General features: G+C 44.0%; 1 protein-coding gene across 1 annotated transcript in view; it reads right to left on the bottom strand.

Moving 5' to 3' along the window:
* Positions 1–7,036: 7,036 nt before the first annotated feature.
* The window catches only part of PARD6G (par-6 family cell polarity regulator gamma), an 80,432-nt gene continuing 68,324 nt past the window's right edge, over positions 7,037–19,144 (bottom strand). Inside the window, exon 5 of the mRNA XM_010855098.1 lies at positions 7,037–9,855. Coding sequence (XP_010853400.1) covers positions 9,035–9,855 — 821 coding nt within the window. The 3' untranslated portion in view covers positions 7,037–9,034. The remainder of the gene's footprint in view (positions 9,856–19,144) is intronic.

The following is a 19,144-nucleotide window of genomic DNA, read 5'->3' on the forward strand; positions in this document are numbered from 1 at the left end:
GTTTGGGGGGGGGGAAAGGGAGCCGCTTTCCTAGCTGGACAGTGCAGCTGCCCAAGCGGATCACCGACGGGGCTGGGGTGTCTCCGCCCGCGGCCTGCCACCGGGCGGGCCCTGCTGCGGACGCCGGGGAGAGGGCTGCGCCTGAAGGGCCGGCGGTCAGGTCAGAGCGCTCATTGAGTGGTGCGCGCCCGCGGCCTGTAGCCGCCTACTCTCCTGCCTCGGCCTCACCCCCTCAGGTGCGGGGAGAATCCCAGTCTCCGGGAGACCCCACGGCCTGAGGCCTTGAGCCCCGCTCGCCCCGGGCGGCTGGACCACTTCCTCCCGGCTTGCCTGCTCTCCCAAGGTGGGTGTTGGCACTGCCCTAGTCGCCGTGCTGGCTGGCCTTGTGCCAAACACATGTGAAACGTCATGTATTTGTCTAGTGGCCGCACTGTGTCTCCCTTGCTGCACGCAGGCTTTTCTCTAGGTGCGGTGAGGGGGCTGCTCTCCCTTGCGGTCCCTGGCTTCTCTCTCATCGGGAGGCTTGTGGGGAGCCTTGGTTCTGGGGCGCTTGGGCTTCAGCAGTTGTGGTGCGTGGGCTCAGTTGTCCCTCAGCGTGTAGAACCGTCCGCGTCCCTTGAACTAGCAGGCGGATTCTTAACCTTTAACTACCAGGAAGTCCGAAGAGCACTTTTTTTTTTTTAAACAGTTGGTGCATAAGTCCGTTTTTTGTTTTAGGGGTCTGGGGTTCATTCCGTAATTTTCCTTTGGGTACTGAATTCTGCATTCAGTTAGGAAACATCCCATTCAAGTTACTTCTCGTCCCCCGACCTCGCTGCCCTTCTGTTTCCGCCTGGAATGCTTCAAGTGAAAGTGAAGTCGCTCAGTCGTGCCCGACTCTTTAAGACCCTATGGATAGTAGCCTGCACCGAGCTCCTCCGTCTATGGCATTTTCAAGGCAAGAGTACTGGAGTGGGTTGCCATTTCCTTCTCCAGGAAATCTTCCCAACCCAGGGAACGAACCCAGGTCTCTTACACTGTAGACAGACGCTTTACTGTCTGAGCCACCAGGGAAGTCAAATGACGCTTCAATCAGCTACTTCTTTGTTCCTTGATATTTAAGGACCAGCGCTAGCCTTAGATTTGTTGTTGGGAAATTAATGTACTCCAGAAAAGTGTCATGTAACCTTTAAGACCCATTCAAGCACAGACCCCAAAGTGATTCATGGTCCACATTTTGCTGGTTATCAGACCACAGGTCAACAGGGTAGGTTGTGTGCAAAAGGATGTTTGTACCCAGGCAGCCTGAAGAGACAGGGAAGAAGCCGAGTGAACAAATCAGCTCAGAGTCCAAAGCATATTCCTAGACAGCTTAGGACCAGAAGTTTTGGACTCCTTTCCTTCCCCCCGCCCCCCCAGTTTTAAACATTGTGTTAGAATATACAGAACATAAAATATACCATCTTCAGTTCAGTTCATTTCAGTTGCTCAGTCGTGTCCAACTCCTTGCAACCCCATGAATTGCAGCACGACAGGCCTCCCTGTCCATCACCAACTACTGGAGTTCACTCAGACTCACATCCATCGAGTCAGTGATGCCATCCACTCATCTCATCCTCTGTCGTCCCCTTCTCCTGCCCCCAATCCCTCCCAGCATCAGAGTCTTTTCCAGTGAGTCAACTCTTCGCATGAGTTGGCCAAGTACTGGAGTTTCAGCTTTAGCATCATTCCTTCCAAAGAAATCCCAGGGCTGATCTCCTTCAGAATGGACATGTTGGATCTCCTTGCAGTCCAAGGGACTCTTCAAGAGTCTTCTCCAACACCACAGTTCAAAAGCATCAATTCTTCGGAGCTCAGCTTTCTTCACAGTCCAACTCTCACATCCATACATAACCATAGGAAAAACCATGGCCTTGACTAGATGGACCTTTGTTGGCAAAGTAATGTCTCTGCTTTTGAATATGCTGTCTAGGTTGGTCATAACTTTTCTTCCAAGGAGTGTCTTTTAATTTCATGGCTGCAGTCACCATCTGCAGTTAAGTTTACAGTTTGGTGGCATTAAATACTTCTACATTGTTGTGCCACTGTCACCACCATCCATCCACAGAACATTGTAAAAAAATAATTGTTTTATGGGTTGATGGGACTTTTAAAACATTTTTTTGTTTGACTGAGTTGGGTCTTAGTTGTGGCACACGGGGTCTTGGTTTTCCTTGTGGCAAGTCGGATGGATACCTGACCAGGGACTAAACCTGGGTTCCCTGCACGGGGAGCACAGAGTCTTAGCCATTGGATCTCCAGGCAAGTCGCCAGAACACTTTTATCTTCCCAAATTGAAATGCTGCCTCTATTCAACAGTGACTCCCAAATCTCACCTCCCCCAGTGCCTAGACCCCAGCATTCTGGTTTTTGTCTCTGTGTGATTTTTGCCTACTCTAGGGATCTCCTTTACATGGAGTCATTCAGCGCTAGTCCTTTTATGAGTGGCTTATTTTACCGAGCAGAGTCCTCCAGATTCATCCATGTTGTGGTGTGTGTCAGAGTGTCCTTCCTGTTCAAGGCTGAATGATATTCCATTGTATGTGTTTCCATTTTCTGTTTACCCGTTCTTACATGAACAAGGTGGCCGTGAACATGGGTGCCCAAAGGCCTCACGCATCTGCTTCCACTTAATGCTCAGGGCATATGGGCCGGTGAGGGTCAGCTGTGATGTGGGAAGGGCAAGCTGCGCCTGGTGCAAGACGGGCCATGAGTCCCTTCTTGGTGTTTTTCTGTACTTTACAAATTTTCTAAAATTTCACTCAGTTCTTTAAAAATACAAGGGGTGTGTCATCTAACAGGGTTACCAGTTGGAAAATGTGGTTAAATCCAATTGACCCACTCATAAGTGAGATCAGAGTGTCTGTCTGTATCTGACTGACTGCACTTAGCATGGTGCCCTCAGGTCCATCCATGTTGTCCCAAATGGCAAGAGTTTGTTCTTGTTTATGGCTGAGTAGTATTCCTTTGTATGTATATGTGTTTACATAAATATATTAATGAAAATTATCTGTATATAATTATACTAGGCCTGTTAGTATTTTCTTTATATATGTAGAGGCTCCTGTGTTGGGTGCATAAATAGTACTTCTTGTTGTTTAGTTGCTAAGTCGTGTCTGACCTGTAGCCCTCCAGGCTTCTCTGTCCATGGGATTCCAGGCAAGAATACTGGAGTGGGTTGCCATTTCCTCCTCCAGCATAAATATTTACAAATGTTATATCCTCTTGTGGATTGACCCCTTAATCATTGTGTGATGCGCTTTGTGTCTCTTATCACAAACTTTGTTTTAAAGTCTATTTTGTTTTAAAGCATAGCTGTTGCAGCTTTCTTTTGGTTTCCATTTGTGCGGAACATCTTTTTCCACCCCTTCATTTTCAGCCTGTGTGTTCTTACATCTGATGTGTAGATAGCATATAGATGCGTCTTTTTTTTTTTAATCCATCAGCCACTGTCTTTTTTTTTTTTTCCAGTCTGTCTGTTGATTAGAACATTTAACCAATTTAAATTTAAATTTATTATTGATGGGAATATATACGTTCCCATTTTGTTACCTGGTTTCTGACTGTTTTGTAGTTTCTCTGCTTCTTCTTACTCTCTCCCCTTGTGGTTTGATGACTTTCTTTAGTGTTCTTAGATTCCTTTCTACTATGTATATGTTGTAGTTAAGAGTTATTTTTACTACTTTAGTTTCTTAACCTTCATATTAACTTTATAAGTGATAAATCCATGTTTTGCCTTCTTATACAGTTCATGGGGTTCTCAAGGCTGGTATACTGGAGTGGTTTGCCATTCCCTTCTCCGGTGGATCATATTTTGTCAGAACTCTTCACTATGACCCATCCATCTTGGATGGCCCTGAATGGCATGGCTCATAATTTCGAGTTATGCATGAACTTGGGCAAACTCTGGGAGATGGTGAGGGACATGGAAGCCTGGTGTGCTGCAGTCCATGGGGTCCTGAAGAGTTGGACATGACTTGGTGACTGAACAACAACAACAATCCACTACCTTTACCTTTTTCAGTGAGAATTAGACTTCCATATATTTTCTTTTTACTAATTAGAGCTTAAAATCATTCTTTTCACATTTCTTGTAAGGCTGGTGTACTTGTGATGAACTCCATTACTTTTTGCTTGTCTGGAAAACTCTTTATCTCTCTTTCAGTTCTGAATGATAACTTTGCCAAGAGAGTGTTATTGGTTGGAAATGTTTTCTTTCAGCACTTTGAATATATTGTGCTACTCCTTACTGGCCCGCAAAGTTTCTGCTGAAAATACTGCTGATGGTATTATGGAGCTTCTCTTGTATATATGTTGTTTTTCTCTTGCTGCTTTTTTTGAAGTATAGATTTACAATATTACATTAATTTCAAGTGTACAACATAGTGAATACATATTTTTATAGATTATACACCATTAAAAATTATCACAAAGTAATGATTATAATTCCCTGTGTTGTACAATATATCCTTGCTGATTATGAATTTTATACACAGTAGTTTCTGTAACTTAGTCCCATCCTGCTAACATGCTCCTTCCCATTTCCCTCTCCCCAGAGGTAACTACTAGTTTGTTTTTTCTATCTGTGAGTCTGTTTTGGTTTTGATATATATATTCATTAGTTTTATATTCCAGAAATAAATATCATTATAGTATTCGTCTTTCTCCATCTGATTTATTTCACTAAGTGTATTTTCCAGGTCCTCCCGCATTGCTGCAAATGGCAGTGACTCCTTTTTTTCTTATGACTGAGTAATATTCCATTGTGTGTGTGTGTAGTAATATCCCACTGTGTGTGTGTGTACAGTAATATTCCATTGTATGTGTGTAGTAATATTCCATTGTGTATGTAGTAATATTCCATTGTGTGTGTGTGTAGTAATATCCCATTGTGTGTGTGTGTACAGTAATATTCCATTGTATGTGTGTAGTAATATTCCATTGTGTATGTAGTAATATTCCATTGTGTGTGTGTGTAGTAATATTCCATTATGTGTGTGCATAGTAATATCCCATTGTGTGTGTATATAGTAATATCCCATTGTGTGTGTGCGTAGTGATATCCCATTGTGTGTGTGTGTACCGTAATATTCCATTGTATGTGTGTAGTAATATTCCATTGTGTATGTAGTAATATTCCATTGTGTGTGTATGTAGTAATATTCCATTCTGTGTGTGTGTAGTAACATCCCATTGTGTGTGTGCATAGTAATATCCCATTGTGTGTGTGCATAGTAATATCCCATTGTGTGTGTGCATAGTAATATCCCATTATGTGTGTATGTAGTGATATCCCATTGTGTATGCGTGTAGTAATATCCCATTATGTGTGTGCGTAGTGATATCCCATTGTGTGTATGTGTAGTAATGTCCCATTGTGTGTATGTGTAGTAATAGTCCATTGTGTGTGTGTGGGTGTAGTAATACCCCATTGTGTGTATGTACAGTAATATCTGATTTGTGTATGTGTAGTAATGTCCCATTGTGTGTATGTGTAGTAATATTCCATTGTGTGTGTGTGTAGTAGTATTCCATTCTGTGTGGAATTTGCAGTGCTTCCCTGGTAGTTGCTTCAGTTTATATTCAGTTCATGTGGGTGGGCTTGTATGAAGACCGTGATTTGGTTCTGGAGCAGTAACACAAACCCTCGGTTTGCCATGAAACACGTGTAGGCATGCTTGATGCAATGACTGGATCCACTAGAAGCAACACTTGTGTGGAGAGAGCTCTTCCCCCGGCACACTAGCTTGGGGTCAAGAGGGTTCAACTCAAGAAATGTTTCCTTACAAAGCTCCCTGGGAAAGGGAATGTGGAAAACAGTGCTTGCTTCCTGGAGGGGGGACCATTCCTTAGGAAACTGTCTGGTAAGGCAAAGTTCTCAATCCCTGAAAGTTATCTTTTTATGAAGATCCTGAAGAAAATAAGATAAATGAGGAAACATGGAAAAGGAACTTGTGTGTTGACCTGGGAGGTCTTTGGGATAAGAAGTATGTAGCAAGTTGATGTCAGAGGCAGAAAGGAACAGGTGTGGTGTTAGAAGAAAAAGTTAATCACTGAATAGTATTTCTGCCCATCAGGAAACACTTTTTGAAGGTTACCTGATATTAAGTTAGGATCTTAGTACCAGCATTTTCCAGACATCTTTGTGACTCACCAAAAGACGTCACTGCCAGTCTTTGGCTGCTCTGTAAAACTGAGATGCTACATAACCACTGATTGGTGGATAGGGTCTCCTTGTCGGCTGCAAGGCTGGTTCTTCTGAGGTGTTGCAGGCTCTGGGGCTGGCAACATGTGTCACTATAAGGTCACGTGACCTGCACTCCCCAGCTGGTCAGCCAGGTATGTTCCCCTGCATCTCTGACCCCACCCCTGAGTCAACTCAGAGCATGGATCCGGCCTCAGTCCCCGCCTCCGCAGCTGCCCCTCACAGGTGTGTGGTCACTCTAGAAGCACTGCTGGTGTTCCCTCCCAATGGAGAGGGCCGTCTGTAGCCCAGTGTGTCAGGGAGGGTGCAGTGCAGAGCCTCATGCTGGTGAAGCATACGTGCTGTTCTTCCAGGACTTGGTATCGCTGCCATCACCGTGTCGTTTGTGATTTACTGCGTGAGTGCATCTTGATGTATTTATCATTGACAGTACTGAATGTATAAGTGTTATTGGAAAATTTTCAAACTAAGGTGTATTTTCAAAAAGCTGCATGGTTAGCTTTTCAGAAAAGCTGTTTCATATTGACTTCCAAAGAAGGTTCTGGACCTAAGACACAACCACCTCCTGTCAAATATGAGTGCAGTTTGTCATTTGAAATGCCCTACTGCCTACTTCAGTCTGAGCCCATTTTTCCCTCTGTAAAGTAGGGCTACTGGTGCTTTCCTGTGAAGAATGCGTGAGCATCAAGGGAACAAACCTGGCACACGAGAGGCACTTGGTAAACATTAGAGGCCTTTCATCCTGAGGGTAAGTTTATCTCTGCTGATCGTTAACACACATGCTCTCCGATATTTAGAACCAGCTGGAAAATATTAAAAGCAAAGAAAGAGTTTTTATTCTTTGATATATAAAAACCAAGAAGACTTTCAAGTGTATACAACATAGTTTTTTTTTTTTTTGTCTTTTTCTTTTTTTTAAGAAGAAAATTGCAGAAATATAGACTTGGGTAGAAAAATACACTCAAGCAGCTGCTCAAGACAATTTGTAACTCCTAAAATTATGAGCAATAGCACACAAATCTCAGCATAAGCCTTTTTTTTTCTTTAAAAAATTATTCACATTTGTTTAAAAACTTAAGATACGGTAAGAAATATAACTTTCCTTCTTGGTAACACACCTTGTTTTTTGAGAAGATATTCAGTGACCAGCAATAACTTAGTGATAGAAACTTTGCCTTAGAGTTTTGGTTCTATGACACGTGTCATAGTAAAAGAAATACTTCCTACTCCTGGGGCCCCCAAATGCTCATACAGTTCATTGGAGCCCATAAACTTGGGGGTCCTAGACCTCAGAGGAGGAGCATCCTTGGTCTTCCCTGTATTTTAGGACCAAAACAGACAGTGATCTTGGCATACAAATAACAAAAACAAAGGTGCAGGAGACCACAGCTACTCAGTAAAAGCTATTTATGTCCAATAAATAGTTTCTAAGAGAAAAATAACTTTCTTTTCACTTAATGAATTCAGGAGAAATAAAAACATTGTGATACACGGTTTGACATCTGTTATCAAACTGACATCCATAAAGTCAGTTCTGCCACTGACCAGCAGGGGGTGCTAGACCACAGGAGAAGCAGCTGCATAGTTTCCCAAAGGGCAACCTACAAAAATACATCTACCTGTATTTACATGGAAACTTTTTTGGGTGAAAGTTTAGTTTTCAAAGGATAAATGTAACATTTTCTCCTCAACACTGGGTTCAAGCAAAAATACATATAAAATTTGGATGAAACATGAATAAACCTTTAAGATTACTAAATATGTAAATATTGATCGAATATCAAAGGGAAGTGACAATGAATTTACTCTGTGTTAAAAATCTTTACACTTCATGTGACTTGTTATTTAAAAGGAAAGATGCAGAACGCATACATCTGAATGGCTGAGACCTCTCAGAGGCCCGAGTGACATGTGGCTGGCTTGGCCACCATTCCTCATGGAAACATGTCAAAACCACCCTCAGAGTCACAGTCCCAGGAACAGAGTGGTGTTTATCTCAGAGTAGATAATGGCTTTTGATCACAGATGGTGAGCTGCACCTTCCACTCTCTTCCAAAGTTAAATTCACCTTCAAAGGTCTCACAAAGTTGCCCACAGGGCGAGTCCCCCACCACGATCACCATGACCACTTCACATGGGTTCTCTCTTCCCAGCGAGGTGTGGGAGTTCAACACCCACTTGGCTATTTGAGACAGGACTACAAACTGTGAAATTCTGAAATTCATCCTCTGCAGTCATGCTTAGTATAGGTTTGGGTGCACTTGCTCTTAAATTCCAGTCTCTGCCTTCTTGCCACATTCTGTCTTCACAGCCTTCTGGCCCATCAGCAGGATCAGTGCAAGTCGGCAGGAAGCACAGTGAAAACATGACGACTATTTACTGAGTTGGCCAAAAAGTTTCTTTGGGCTTTCTCATAGCATCTTACAGAAAAACCCGAATGAGATTTTTTGCCAACCCAATACAAAAGTAATTTAAAGGCTTCATTTAAAAAAAAAGTATGTTTTTAAAATTTAAAAATGAAATATTTTCTGCGCTTAGGTCATTTCTACCACTTCACAAAGGTGCTGGACCTGGCACCTGGGCCAGTATAGACTGTGCACGTGTGTGTATTTTATATTCTACGGAGAAACTCTATAAAGTTTTTTTCTATTCATGAGTTGAAAGAAAGAATAGGGTTATGGATGAAAAGGGAGGGATAAGTAAAAACAACAAATAGGAGGAGTGAAGTATATAATTTTTTCTTATTTTAAAATTGGAATAGAATTTTAGAAGTGTTTCTCCTTGGTAAACTGAGCTGTCTGGTGCCTGGCCCTACAGGGTGACCGCCGGCCCGTGCTCCTCCACCCCTCCCGGGGGCAGGGCCAGGCTGTGGCGAGGGTCAGAGCGGAGGGAGCTGAGAAGCCTCTGGACGCTGCCCTCCCGCCCAGGGCTGTGTAGGCTGGGCGCCAGGCCTGCGCCGTTGACGCGCGTGAGGCTGCCTGGAGGCGGCCTGGGGGCCAGCCGGGGCTCCAGCACGCCCTCGAGGACCACGTCGGCCTCCTCGTCGCTCTCCATCTCGTCCGGGGGCAAGTTCTGCAGGACATGGGCCGCGGGCAGGCTGTGGCGGCTGGCTGTGCTGTCCGACGAGCGGCCGGAGCTGCCTGAGGCACGGCTGCCCCGCACCACGTTGTTCCTCTGGTTGGCGGGCTTGACCGTCACGATGAGGTTGTGGCTGTTGGCGATCATCATGTCCGTGACCTGGTCCAGTGTCTTCCCAGCCACCTCAATCCCGTTCACCTCCAGGACCTCGTCATCCACGGCCAGCAGCCCGGTGCTCTCGGCGAGGCCGCCAGGCACCATGCGGGAGATGAAGACGCCAGGCACCTTCTCCAGCCCCTGCGGGGCCACACGCACACTCGTGCCGTCGCGAATGTAGAAGCCCAGCGGCTTCTGGCAGCCATGCCGGTACAGCCTCACGCGGCGGTGCGTCTCAGGAACGATGTCCACGTCGATGATGGAGGACACCGGGCGGAAGTCGTGTGGCAGGCCGATGTGCAGGTGTGTGCGCCGGCGGGGGCCATCTTCCCGCAGGGCCAGTGGGCGCCGCCGCCTGGACAGCGAGCCCGCCCCAAAGCTGCAGTGCTCAGCCTCTTCTGGAAAAGCACAGAGAGGACAGTGAGAGCACAGATCGGGGGCAGTGGGGAAGCACAAGTCAGGCTGCACTGAACACTCAGAGTGTCAGGTAAGTCCTGACTTTCTGCAGCTCGCCTCCCACCACCTCTCTGATGTGTTGTGTGATCCTAGGAAGTCTGAGACGGTGAGCAAATCAAATGGAGTAAAGAACTAACTAAAACACAGAACTCCCACACATGCCTTGGAGCTGAATCATCAATTCATCTTGTCACATGTCAGTTTCTGGGAGAGTCTCGGCTTCTTGGATGACTTGCAGGCTACTAGCTTCACTAGTGGTTTTGATGAGCCCACAGCAATCCTGCCATCGGCCAAACTGGCCCAACAATATTCACCAGGCAAATGTTGGATGCCAAGTTCAAGCACAATCACCTCCCTAAATTCAGCTCTACAGGCAACCAACAGAATGGTTGAAAGGTTAAGACAATTAACAGTAGATGCAAGGTTTAAACGTGCCTGGCTGGATTCTGCAGTGACAGTGGAGCAGGGACTCCAGGAATGGCCCCCCACCTGGACAGCAATGGCAGGGGCAGAGTCTGTCTGATGTAACTAATTTGGAACTTGAGAGTCTGTTGAAGGCTCACCTTCCAAGGGAAGAGCTGGCTGCTAATTGAACTCAGTTCTGGGTAATTCAACTCTCAGTGCAGTAGCAGCTACCTAGTCCACCCCAAGCACCCTGGCAGGCAGCTGTGCACTGATCCTGGAGCAGTTTGTGGGACCTGTCCTCCAAACATCAGGTATCTTCTCTGACTACTGATTGATCCTTCTCATCACAAAGGTGTAGACGGGTGGGTGGCTTTTGCTGCACCTCCCTGTGTTGTTGCAAGCCCCTCCCCTTCCACCTGAAGGAACATTCCAGAGAGTGAGAGGACTGGCACCCTTTCTCTCCCTTCATTTTTCACCTTTTCCCACTTTGGGACCCAAAGCTTAAAGTCCAGGACATTAAAAACAGCTGCATATATAGGGAAAGTTAGAAAGTGACTGTGCATGCTCAAGGAAAGGCTCAGAAAGGACCTTAGAAGACCTTAAGTTCACACTTTAATGCTGATACTCAGCACAAAGACAGTCTACAACAATTAAAAAAAAATTAGAAAAACAACCATAGCAAATCCTGGGGAAGGGGTACAATATAATTTCCAGAGCTACCACATTATGAATCCCCATTGTTCAGCAACAACAGAGAATCACAAAGCCTACAAAGAAACAAGAGTGTGCCCCAACTCAAAGGAAAATCGTAGTAGAAACGGGCCCCGAAACAACCTGATGGCAGATTTACTAGACAAAGACTTTAAAACAATGGCCTAAGACATGATTAAAAACAAAAAGATATAGGGCAAATCAAGAAAACAATGTGTGAACAAAATGGAAATATCAAGAGAGAGATAGAAAACCTAAAAGGAAACTAAATTGAAATTCTGGAGATGAAATTACAATAATGGAAAGTAGTGAATGGGGGATTCCAAGGCAGATTTGAGCAGGCAGAAGAAGGAATTAGTGAACTTGAAGACAGGACAGTAGAAATTATCCTTTCTGAGGAAAAACAACAAAAGGTTAAAGAAAAGTGAACAGAGCCTAAGCAATCACCGGGACATCATTAAGCAAACTGACATGTAGTTTGTGAAACTCTCAGAAGGAGAAGCGGAGAAGGCAATGGCAACCTACTCCAGTACTTTTGCCTGGAGAATCCCATGGACGGAGGAGCCTGGTAGGCTATAGTCCATGGGGTCGCTAAGAGTCGGACACAACGAGCAACTTCACTTTCACTTTTCACTTTCGTGCATTGGAGAAGGAAATGGCAACCCACTCCAGTGTTCTTGCCTGGAGAATCCCAGGGATGGAGGAGCCTGGTGGGCTGCCATTTATGGGGTCGCACAGAGTTGGACACGACTGATGTGACTTAGCAGCAGCAGCAGCAGCAGCAGGAGAACAGAAAAGGGTGGAGGGACTATTTGAAGAAATAATGGCTAAAAACTCCCAAATGTGATGAAATGTGCAAATGTAAAAGCCCATGCTCAACGAACTCTAAGAAGAAGTCAAAGAGACCCAAGATGACAATATAATCAAACTTAATTAAGACACAATGTAATTTTACATGCTCCAGAACCCAGAAGCAGTAATATGAAAGGAGGCTGGGGCAGACCCACCTGTTGATCTCAGAGAGTCTCCTGGGTAGGTAGAAGGTGACTGCAGATCACCCTAGGGACACAGATGCTGGTGGCCGCCATTTAGGGGAACTCATTCTGTCACATGGACTCTAGCACTAGAAAGTGCCATCTTTGACTTCTCCCTCTAGCTTATTAGCTTCAGGACCCAGCCCATCCCCTGCCCAACAGTCTGAAGGCACCAGCACTGGGAGCTGGGCAGGGACACAGCCCCACCTACCAGCATGCAGGTTGCCTAAAGACCCCCTGAGTCCACAGCTGCTCCTGCAAACACCTTCTCCACCAGAAGGCCCTGGCACCACACACTGGAGCTACAGCCAGGGTTCCCCTAGGAACACCACAGCTAGAGACTCCAGGACCTAGCTTTGCTCACCAATGAGCCTCAGAGCCCCCTGAGCCCTGGCCACCAGCAGACAGACACCAGCCCCAGGAACACCACAACCAGAGACTCCAGGACCCAGCTTCACCCACCAGTGGGTGGACACTGGCCATAGGATTACTGCAGCTTGCCTTATCAGCTCTCAGGCCATCAGCAAACTGGCCACAGTCTCAGGATATCTCAGGATCCAGCCGTCAATGCCCCCCCTTACCCCCACCAACAGTGGGATGAAACCTGCTATGAAACCCCAATGGCCTTTCAGTGAGAGGCCTCAGGACCTGGCTTCAACCACCAGTGAGCCAGAACTAACCCCTGGACCCCCGGTCCCCAGAATCAGTCACCTTAAAGCCAACAGCAGCTCTGAGACACCTTAGAATCCTCAGCCAGCTGCCCGAGGAGAAAGTCCCATTCACCAGCAGGCCGGTATCAGCTTTGGGATACTGGAGAACCTACCCACCAACAGGCCAACACTAGATCCAGGAAATCTGGTTCTGCAGCCATCCACCCTGGAACCAGGCTCCACCCAACAGTGAGCACTAGACCTGCAGGCAGGCAGGGTTCTGCAGCCAGCTGCCCTGTGACCTGGCTTTGCCACCCAGAGGCCAGTGGTCTCCACCCACAGTAGAGCCTGGCAAACCAGCAGACAGGGCCAGCTGCACCTACCAGACTGCCCATAGGGTCATCCTGCTGCAACAGAAGAGCCCACAAGCCCTCACGCAGCATATTGCTCTGGTGACCAGAGAGGTGTGTGCTGCGAGGAGCATGACATCTCTTAAAAAAGGCTGCTTCTCTAAGATCAGGAAATGTAACCAACATATGAGATACACAGAAATAAAAACAGCAAATTAGGCAAAATGAGGCAATAGAGGAACAGATTCCAAATGAAAAAAAAAAAAAAAACAACCCATAAGAACCAAGAGAAATAGATAAGCAATTTACCTGGTAAATAGCTCATGGTAATATCATCAAGGTAATCAAAGAACTTGGGAGAAGAATGGATGAGCAGATTGAAAAGTTATTAATTTTAAACAAAAAGCAAGAAAATATAAAGAATGATCAGAAACATACAATAACTAAAATGAAAATACACTAGAAGGAATCAACAGCAGATTAAATGATACAGGTCTGGATCAGCGAGCTGGTAGACAGAGCAGTGGAAATCAGAGTAGTGCAAGCTGAACAGAAAAAAATAAAATGAGGATAGTTTAAGAGGTCTCTAGGATAATATCAACTGTACTAACATTTGCATCAAAGGGGCCCCAGAAATAGAAAAAGGGGCTGAAAATACATTTAGGATATACTAGCTGAAAACTTCCCTAACCTGGGAAAGGAAGCAGACATCCAGGTCCAGGAAGTAGAAAGCCCACGCAGGATCAATCCAAAGAGGACCACACCAAGATAACTTGTAATTAAAATGGCAGAAATTGTGATAAAGAGAATATTCGTGGCAGAGAATATTAATGGCAGCATTAATATTAAAGGAAAAAACAAAAGCAACACACAAGGGGCTTTTCAGCAGAAACTCTGCAAGCCAGAAGGGAGTGGCACCATATATTTAAAGTGATGAAAGGGAAAAACCTACAACCAAGAATATTCTACTTAGCAAGGTTCTCATTCAGATCTGATGGAAATCAAAAGTTTTACAGCTAGGCAAAAGCTAAAAGAGTTCAGCACCATGAAACCAGCCTTACAAGAAATGTTAAAAGGACTTCTTTAAGCACACAAGAAAAGACTACAACTCAAAACATGAAAACTACGAAAGGAAGAAAGCTCACCAGTAAAACCAAATATATAGGAAAGATAGTAAACCTACCACATACAATGGTAGTAGGAAAGTTAAAAGACAAAAGCAGTACATCATCTGTATCTGCAATAGGTAGTTAAGGGATAGAAAAACAAAAAATAGGTAAAATGTGATGTCAAACAGTAATTGTGGGGGGAGGGGAGTAAAACTGCAGTTGTTTAAATGTGTTTGGAATTGCAAGATCAACAACTTATCATCCCTCATGGTAACCACAAACCGAAAACCTATAACACAAACAAAAGAGAAAAATTTTCAAACATAACATTAAAGATACTATCAAAAGACAAGGGAACAAAAGAAGAAAGGATCAAAAAAGAGCTACAAAGCTGCCGGGAGCCGGCATATTGCATATTGAGTGCATATTGCATATTGAGTGCAGCACCTTCACAGCATGATCTTTCAGGATCTGGAATAGCTCCACTGGAAGTCTATCACTGCCAGGAGGCGCCGTGAGGAACTCCGCCCGTGGCAAAGGTCATGAGGAAGGAGGCTCGGCACACGCAAAGGTGAGATCGAGTCTCAGGAGTCCCCCTGGAAATTCTCAAGCATCTACCCCCGAAAACCAGAGTCTGCCTACTTTCTGCTTTGTGCTCTCACCTACACCTCTGACTTTACGGGGGGCTGTCCCCCACTACCTCTCTCTGAAAAAAGAGTTAGCTTATAGCTCCAGTTAATAATTCCTGGGTGTGACAGTGTTTCAACCTACAAACTCCTTTGGAAATCCTCTAGCCTGCCTGAATAGGTTTTTCCGGCCACATGCTATTGCTCAGAGCCTCCCAACTGTGAGAGGCATGAGATGTTTTAAACTGTTTAAATACAGATTCCTTTGAGCAGTTAAAAGATTGATTAGAAATTGTATTGGTGAAGGGTTTTTCACTTGTTGGGCCAATGTTTGCTGCCAAGTTTCCGTATCCCTTACCTACTGTGTCCTTGGCAGTGTATTGATTGATATAATGGGTGTATAGAAATGTAAGTAATAGCCTCAATGTTTGTAACCTTGGACCCTTGAGTTAATTCTTTTCTTGATTGAGCCCACCTCACCTTTGCCCTATAGGAATGCAACTTTATCCAGTGCTTTTCTGGAGGCTGGCGCCTGACTTTAGAATAATCACTTTTAGAGAAAATAAGTTTCTTAAAATGTTAACAGGCCTCCTGGCCAGAAGATGATGTAAATCACCTAAACTTTTGCATATGATAAGTTTGAAAGCCTGGCTTCGATTAGGATCAGGAACTGCTGTCCTTGCATGACTCTACCCCTTCCCCCATTATCCTCTATGCATAACTTAAGGTATAAAAACTACTTTGGAAAATAAAGTGTGGGCCTTGTTCACTGAACTTGGTCTCCCCATGTCGCTCGCTCTCTCTCAAATTCTGGCTGAGTCTCCATCTGGAGTGCAGAACCTGCCATGCTTACTAATTATGCCTGGGCTTCTAAGATCCGACCAGGGAGGCCTCAGTGTCTCCTTTCCTTCGGGAGAACGGAAGGATGCCTGCGGCCTACGCAAGTGGTGCAAACTTCTTGTCTTGAAGTTTTATTGGTCTCCCGCGTAAACCAAGCTACTCAGCCTCTTTTCTCCACTGAATTTCCTCACTGAGCTATCCTCATTCTATTACTCTTTATATCTTTGATAAATATTTAAATAAATAGGTCGCCTACGCCGTCTCTCCTTCGAATACCCTGGATCAGCCAGGGCTGGACCCTGGCACAAAGCAACTCAAAATTAACTAAAGTGACAATAAGTATGTACCTATTAATAATTACTTTCAATGTAAATGGACTAAATCCTTCAATCAAAAGATACAGAATGGCTGAATGCCTACAAAAACAAGAGCCATGTATATGTTGCAGGAGACTCACTTCATATCTAAGAACACACACAGATTGAAAGGGGATAGACAAAATTTATTCCATGCAAACGGAAATGGAAATAAAGCCAAGATAAGAATACTAGACAAAATCGATGTTAAGATAGACTGTAACAAGTAACAAAGAACGACATTAAGTAATGATCAAGGTATCACCCAAGTAAAACGATATAATAGTTGTAGATATATACATACTCAATGCGGTAGCACCTAAATACAGAAAGCAAATGTTAACAGACACAGAGGGAGAAACTGACAGCAGCACAGTAATAGTGAGGGTCTTTAACATCCCACTAACATCAGCAAGGGCGTCCCTGGTGGCTCAGTGGTAAAGAATCCGCCTGCCAGTGCAGGAAATGTGGGTTCAGTCCCTGGGTTGAGAAGACCTCCTGGAGAAGGAAATGGCAACCCACTCCAGTATTCCTGCCTGGGAAGTCCCATGGACAGAGGAGCCTGGCAGGCTGTAGTCTATGGGGTTGCAAAGAGTCAGACACAGCTGAGAAACTAAACAACAACAACATAAACAGATCAGACAGAAAATCATTAAGGAAACTGGTCTTAGATGACACATTAGATTACACGGACTTATATAATTCCACCCAAAAGCATCAGAATATGCATTCTTTTCAAGTGCACATGGATAGATCACATGCTGGGCCATAAAATAAGTCTGAATTTTAAAACATTGAAATCATGTCAAGCATCTTCTCCAACCACTATGCTATGAGACGACAAAACCAACTACAAGAAAAAAAAAAAAACAGCAAAAGACAAAAGCATGTAGAGGCTAAACAATATACTACTAAAGAACCAATGGATCTTTAGTAAGATGAAATAAAAAAATATTTGGAGACAAATGAAAATAAAAACACACTGATCCAAAATCTATGGGACACAGCAAACGTAAGAAAAGTTTACAGTAATACAAGCCTACCTAAGGAAACAAGAAACATCTCAGACAACCTAACCTTTCACACAAGGGAACTAGAAAAAGAACAAACAAAACCCAAAGTTAGTAGAAGGAAATAAATCATAAAGATCAGCAGAAATAAATGAAATAGAGACTTAAAAAATAGAACAGATGAAACTAGGAGCTGGTCCTCTGAAAAGATAAATAAAATTGATAAATTTTTAGCAAGACTCATCAAGAAAAAGCCATCAAAAAAGAAAATTATAGGCCAATATCTCTGATGAGCATAGATACAAATGTTCTCAAAAAAATGTTAGCAAACTGAACCCAACAATATATTAAGATCATACACCACGATTACACAGGATTCATCCCAGGGAAGCAAGTATGGTTCCACACCCAAAGATCAATCAATGTGATATAGCATTTTCACAAATTTGAAGGATAAAAATCATAGGATCATCTCAATAGATGCAGAAAAAGCTTTTGACAGAATTCAACATCTATTTATGATAAAAACTCTCCACAGTGGGCATAGAGGAAACATACCTAAAGATAAGAAAGGTTGGACCTTGTTTTCATCACCGGTCACATCCACAACTGGGTGTTGTTTTTGCTTTGGCTCCATCTTTTCATTCTTTTGGAGTTATTTCTCCACTGATCTCCAGTAGCATACTGGGCACCTACCGACCTGGAGAGTTCATCTTTCACTGTCCTATCTTTTTTGCCTTTTCATACTGTTTTTGGAGTTCTGAAGGCAGGAATACTAAAGTGGTTTTCCATTCCCTTCTCCAGTGGATCACATTCTGTCAGAACTCTCCATCACGACCTGTCTGCCTTCGGTGGCCCTACATGGCATGGCTCATAGTTTCATTGCGTTAGACAAGGCTGTGGATGTGACTGGTGATGGAAGCAAGGTCCGATACTGTAAAGAGCAATATTGCATAGGAACCTGGAATGTTAGGTCCATGAATCAAGGCAAATTGGAAGTGGTCAAACAGGAGAATGGCAAGAGTGAATGTTGAAATTCTAGGAATCAGCGAACTAAAATGGACTGGAATGGGTGATTTTAACTCAGATGACCATTATATCTACTATTGTGGGCAAGAATCCCTTAGAAGAGATGGAGGAACCATCAAAGTCAACAAGAGAGTCCGAAATGCAGTACTTGGATGCAGTCTCAAAAATGACAGAATGATCTCTGTTCGTTTCCAAGGCAAATCATTCAATATCACGGTAATCCAAGTCCATGCCCCAACCAGTAATGCTGAAGAAGCTGAAGTTGAATGGTTCTATGAAGACCTACAAGACCTGCTAGAATTAACACCCAAAAAAGATGTCCTTTTCATTATAGGGGACTGGAATGCAAAAGTAGGAAGTCAAGAAACACCTGGAGTAATAGGCAAATTTAGCCTTGGAGTACAAAACAAAGCTGGTCAAAGGCTAACAGAGTTTTGCCAAGAGAATGTACTGGTCATAGCAAACACTCTCTTCCAATAACACAGAGAAGACTCTACACATGGACATCACCAGATGGTCAACACTGAAATCAGATTGATTATATTCTTTGCAGCCACAGATGGAGAAGCTCTATAGAGTCAGCAAAAACAAGACTGGGAGCTGACTGTGGCTCAGATCATGAACTCCTTATTGCCAAATTCACACTTAAATTGAAGAAACTAGGGAATACCACTAGACCATTCAGGTATGACCTAAATCAAATCCCTAATGATTATTCAGTGGAAGTGAGAAATAGATTTAAGGAACTGGATCTGATAGAGTGCCTGATGAACTATGGACAGAGATTCGTGACATTGTACAGGAGATAGGGAGCAAGACCATCCTCAAGAAAGAGAATGCAAAAAAGCAAAATGGCTGTCTGAGGAGGCCTTACAAATAGCTGTGAAAAGAAGAGAAGTGACAAGCAAAGGAAAGATGTATCCATTTGAATGCAGAGTTCCAAAGAATAGCAAGGAGAGATAAGAAAGCCTTCCTCAGTGATCAGTGCAAAGACATAGAGGAAAACAATAGAATGGGAAAGACTAGAGATCTCTTCAAGAAAATTAGAGATACCAAGGGAACATTTCATGCTAAGATGGGCTCAATAAAGGACAGAAATGGTATGGACAGA

The sequence above is a fragment of the Bison bison genome, unplaced genomic scaffold (genome assembly GCF_000754665.1).
Source record: "Bison bison bison isolate TAMUID 2011002044 unplaced genomic scaffold, Bison_UMD1.0 scf7180017864353, whole genome shotgun sequence".
NCBI classification, from domain to species: Eukaryota; Metazoa; Chordata; class Mammalia; order Artiodactyla; family Bovidae; genus Bison; species Bison bison.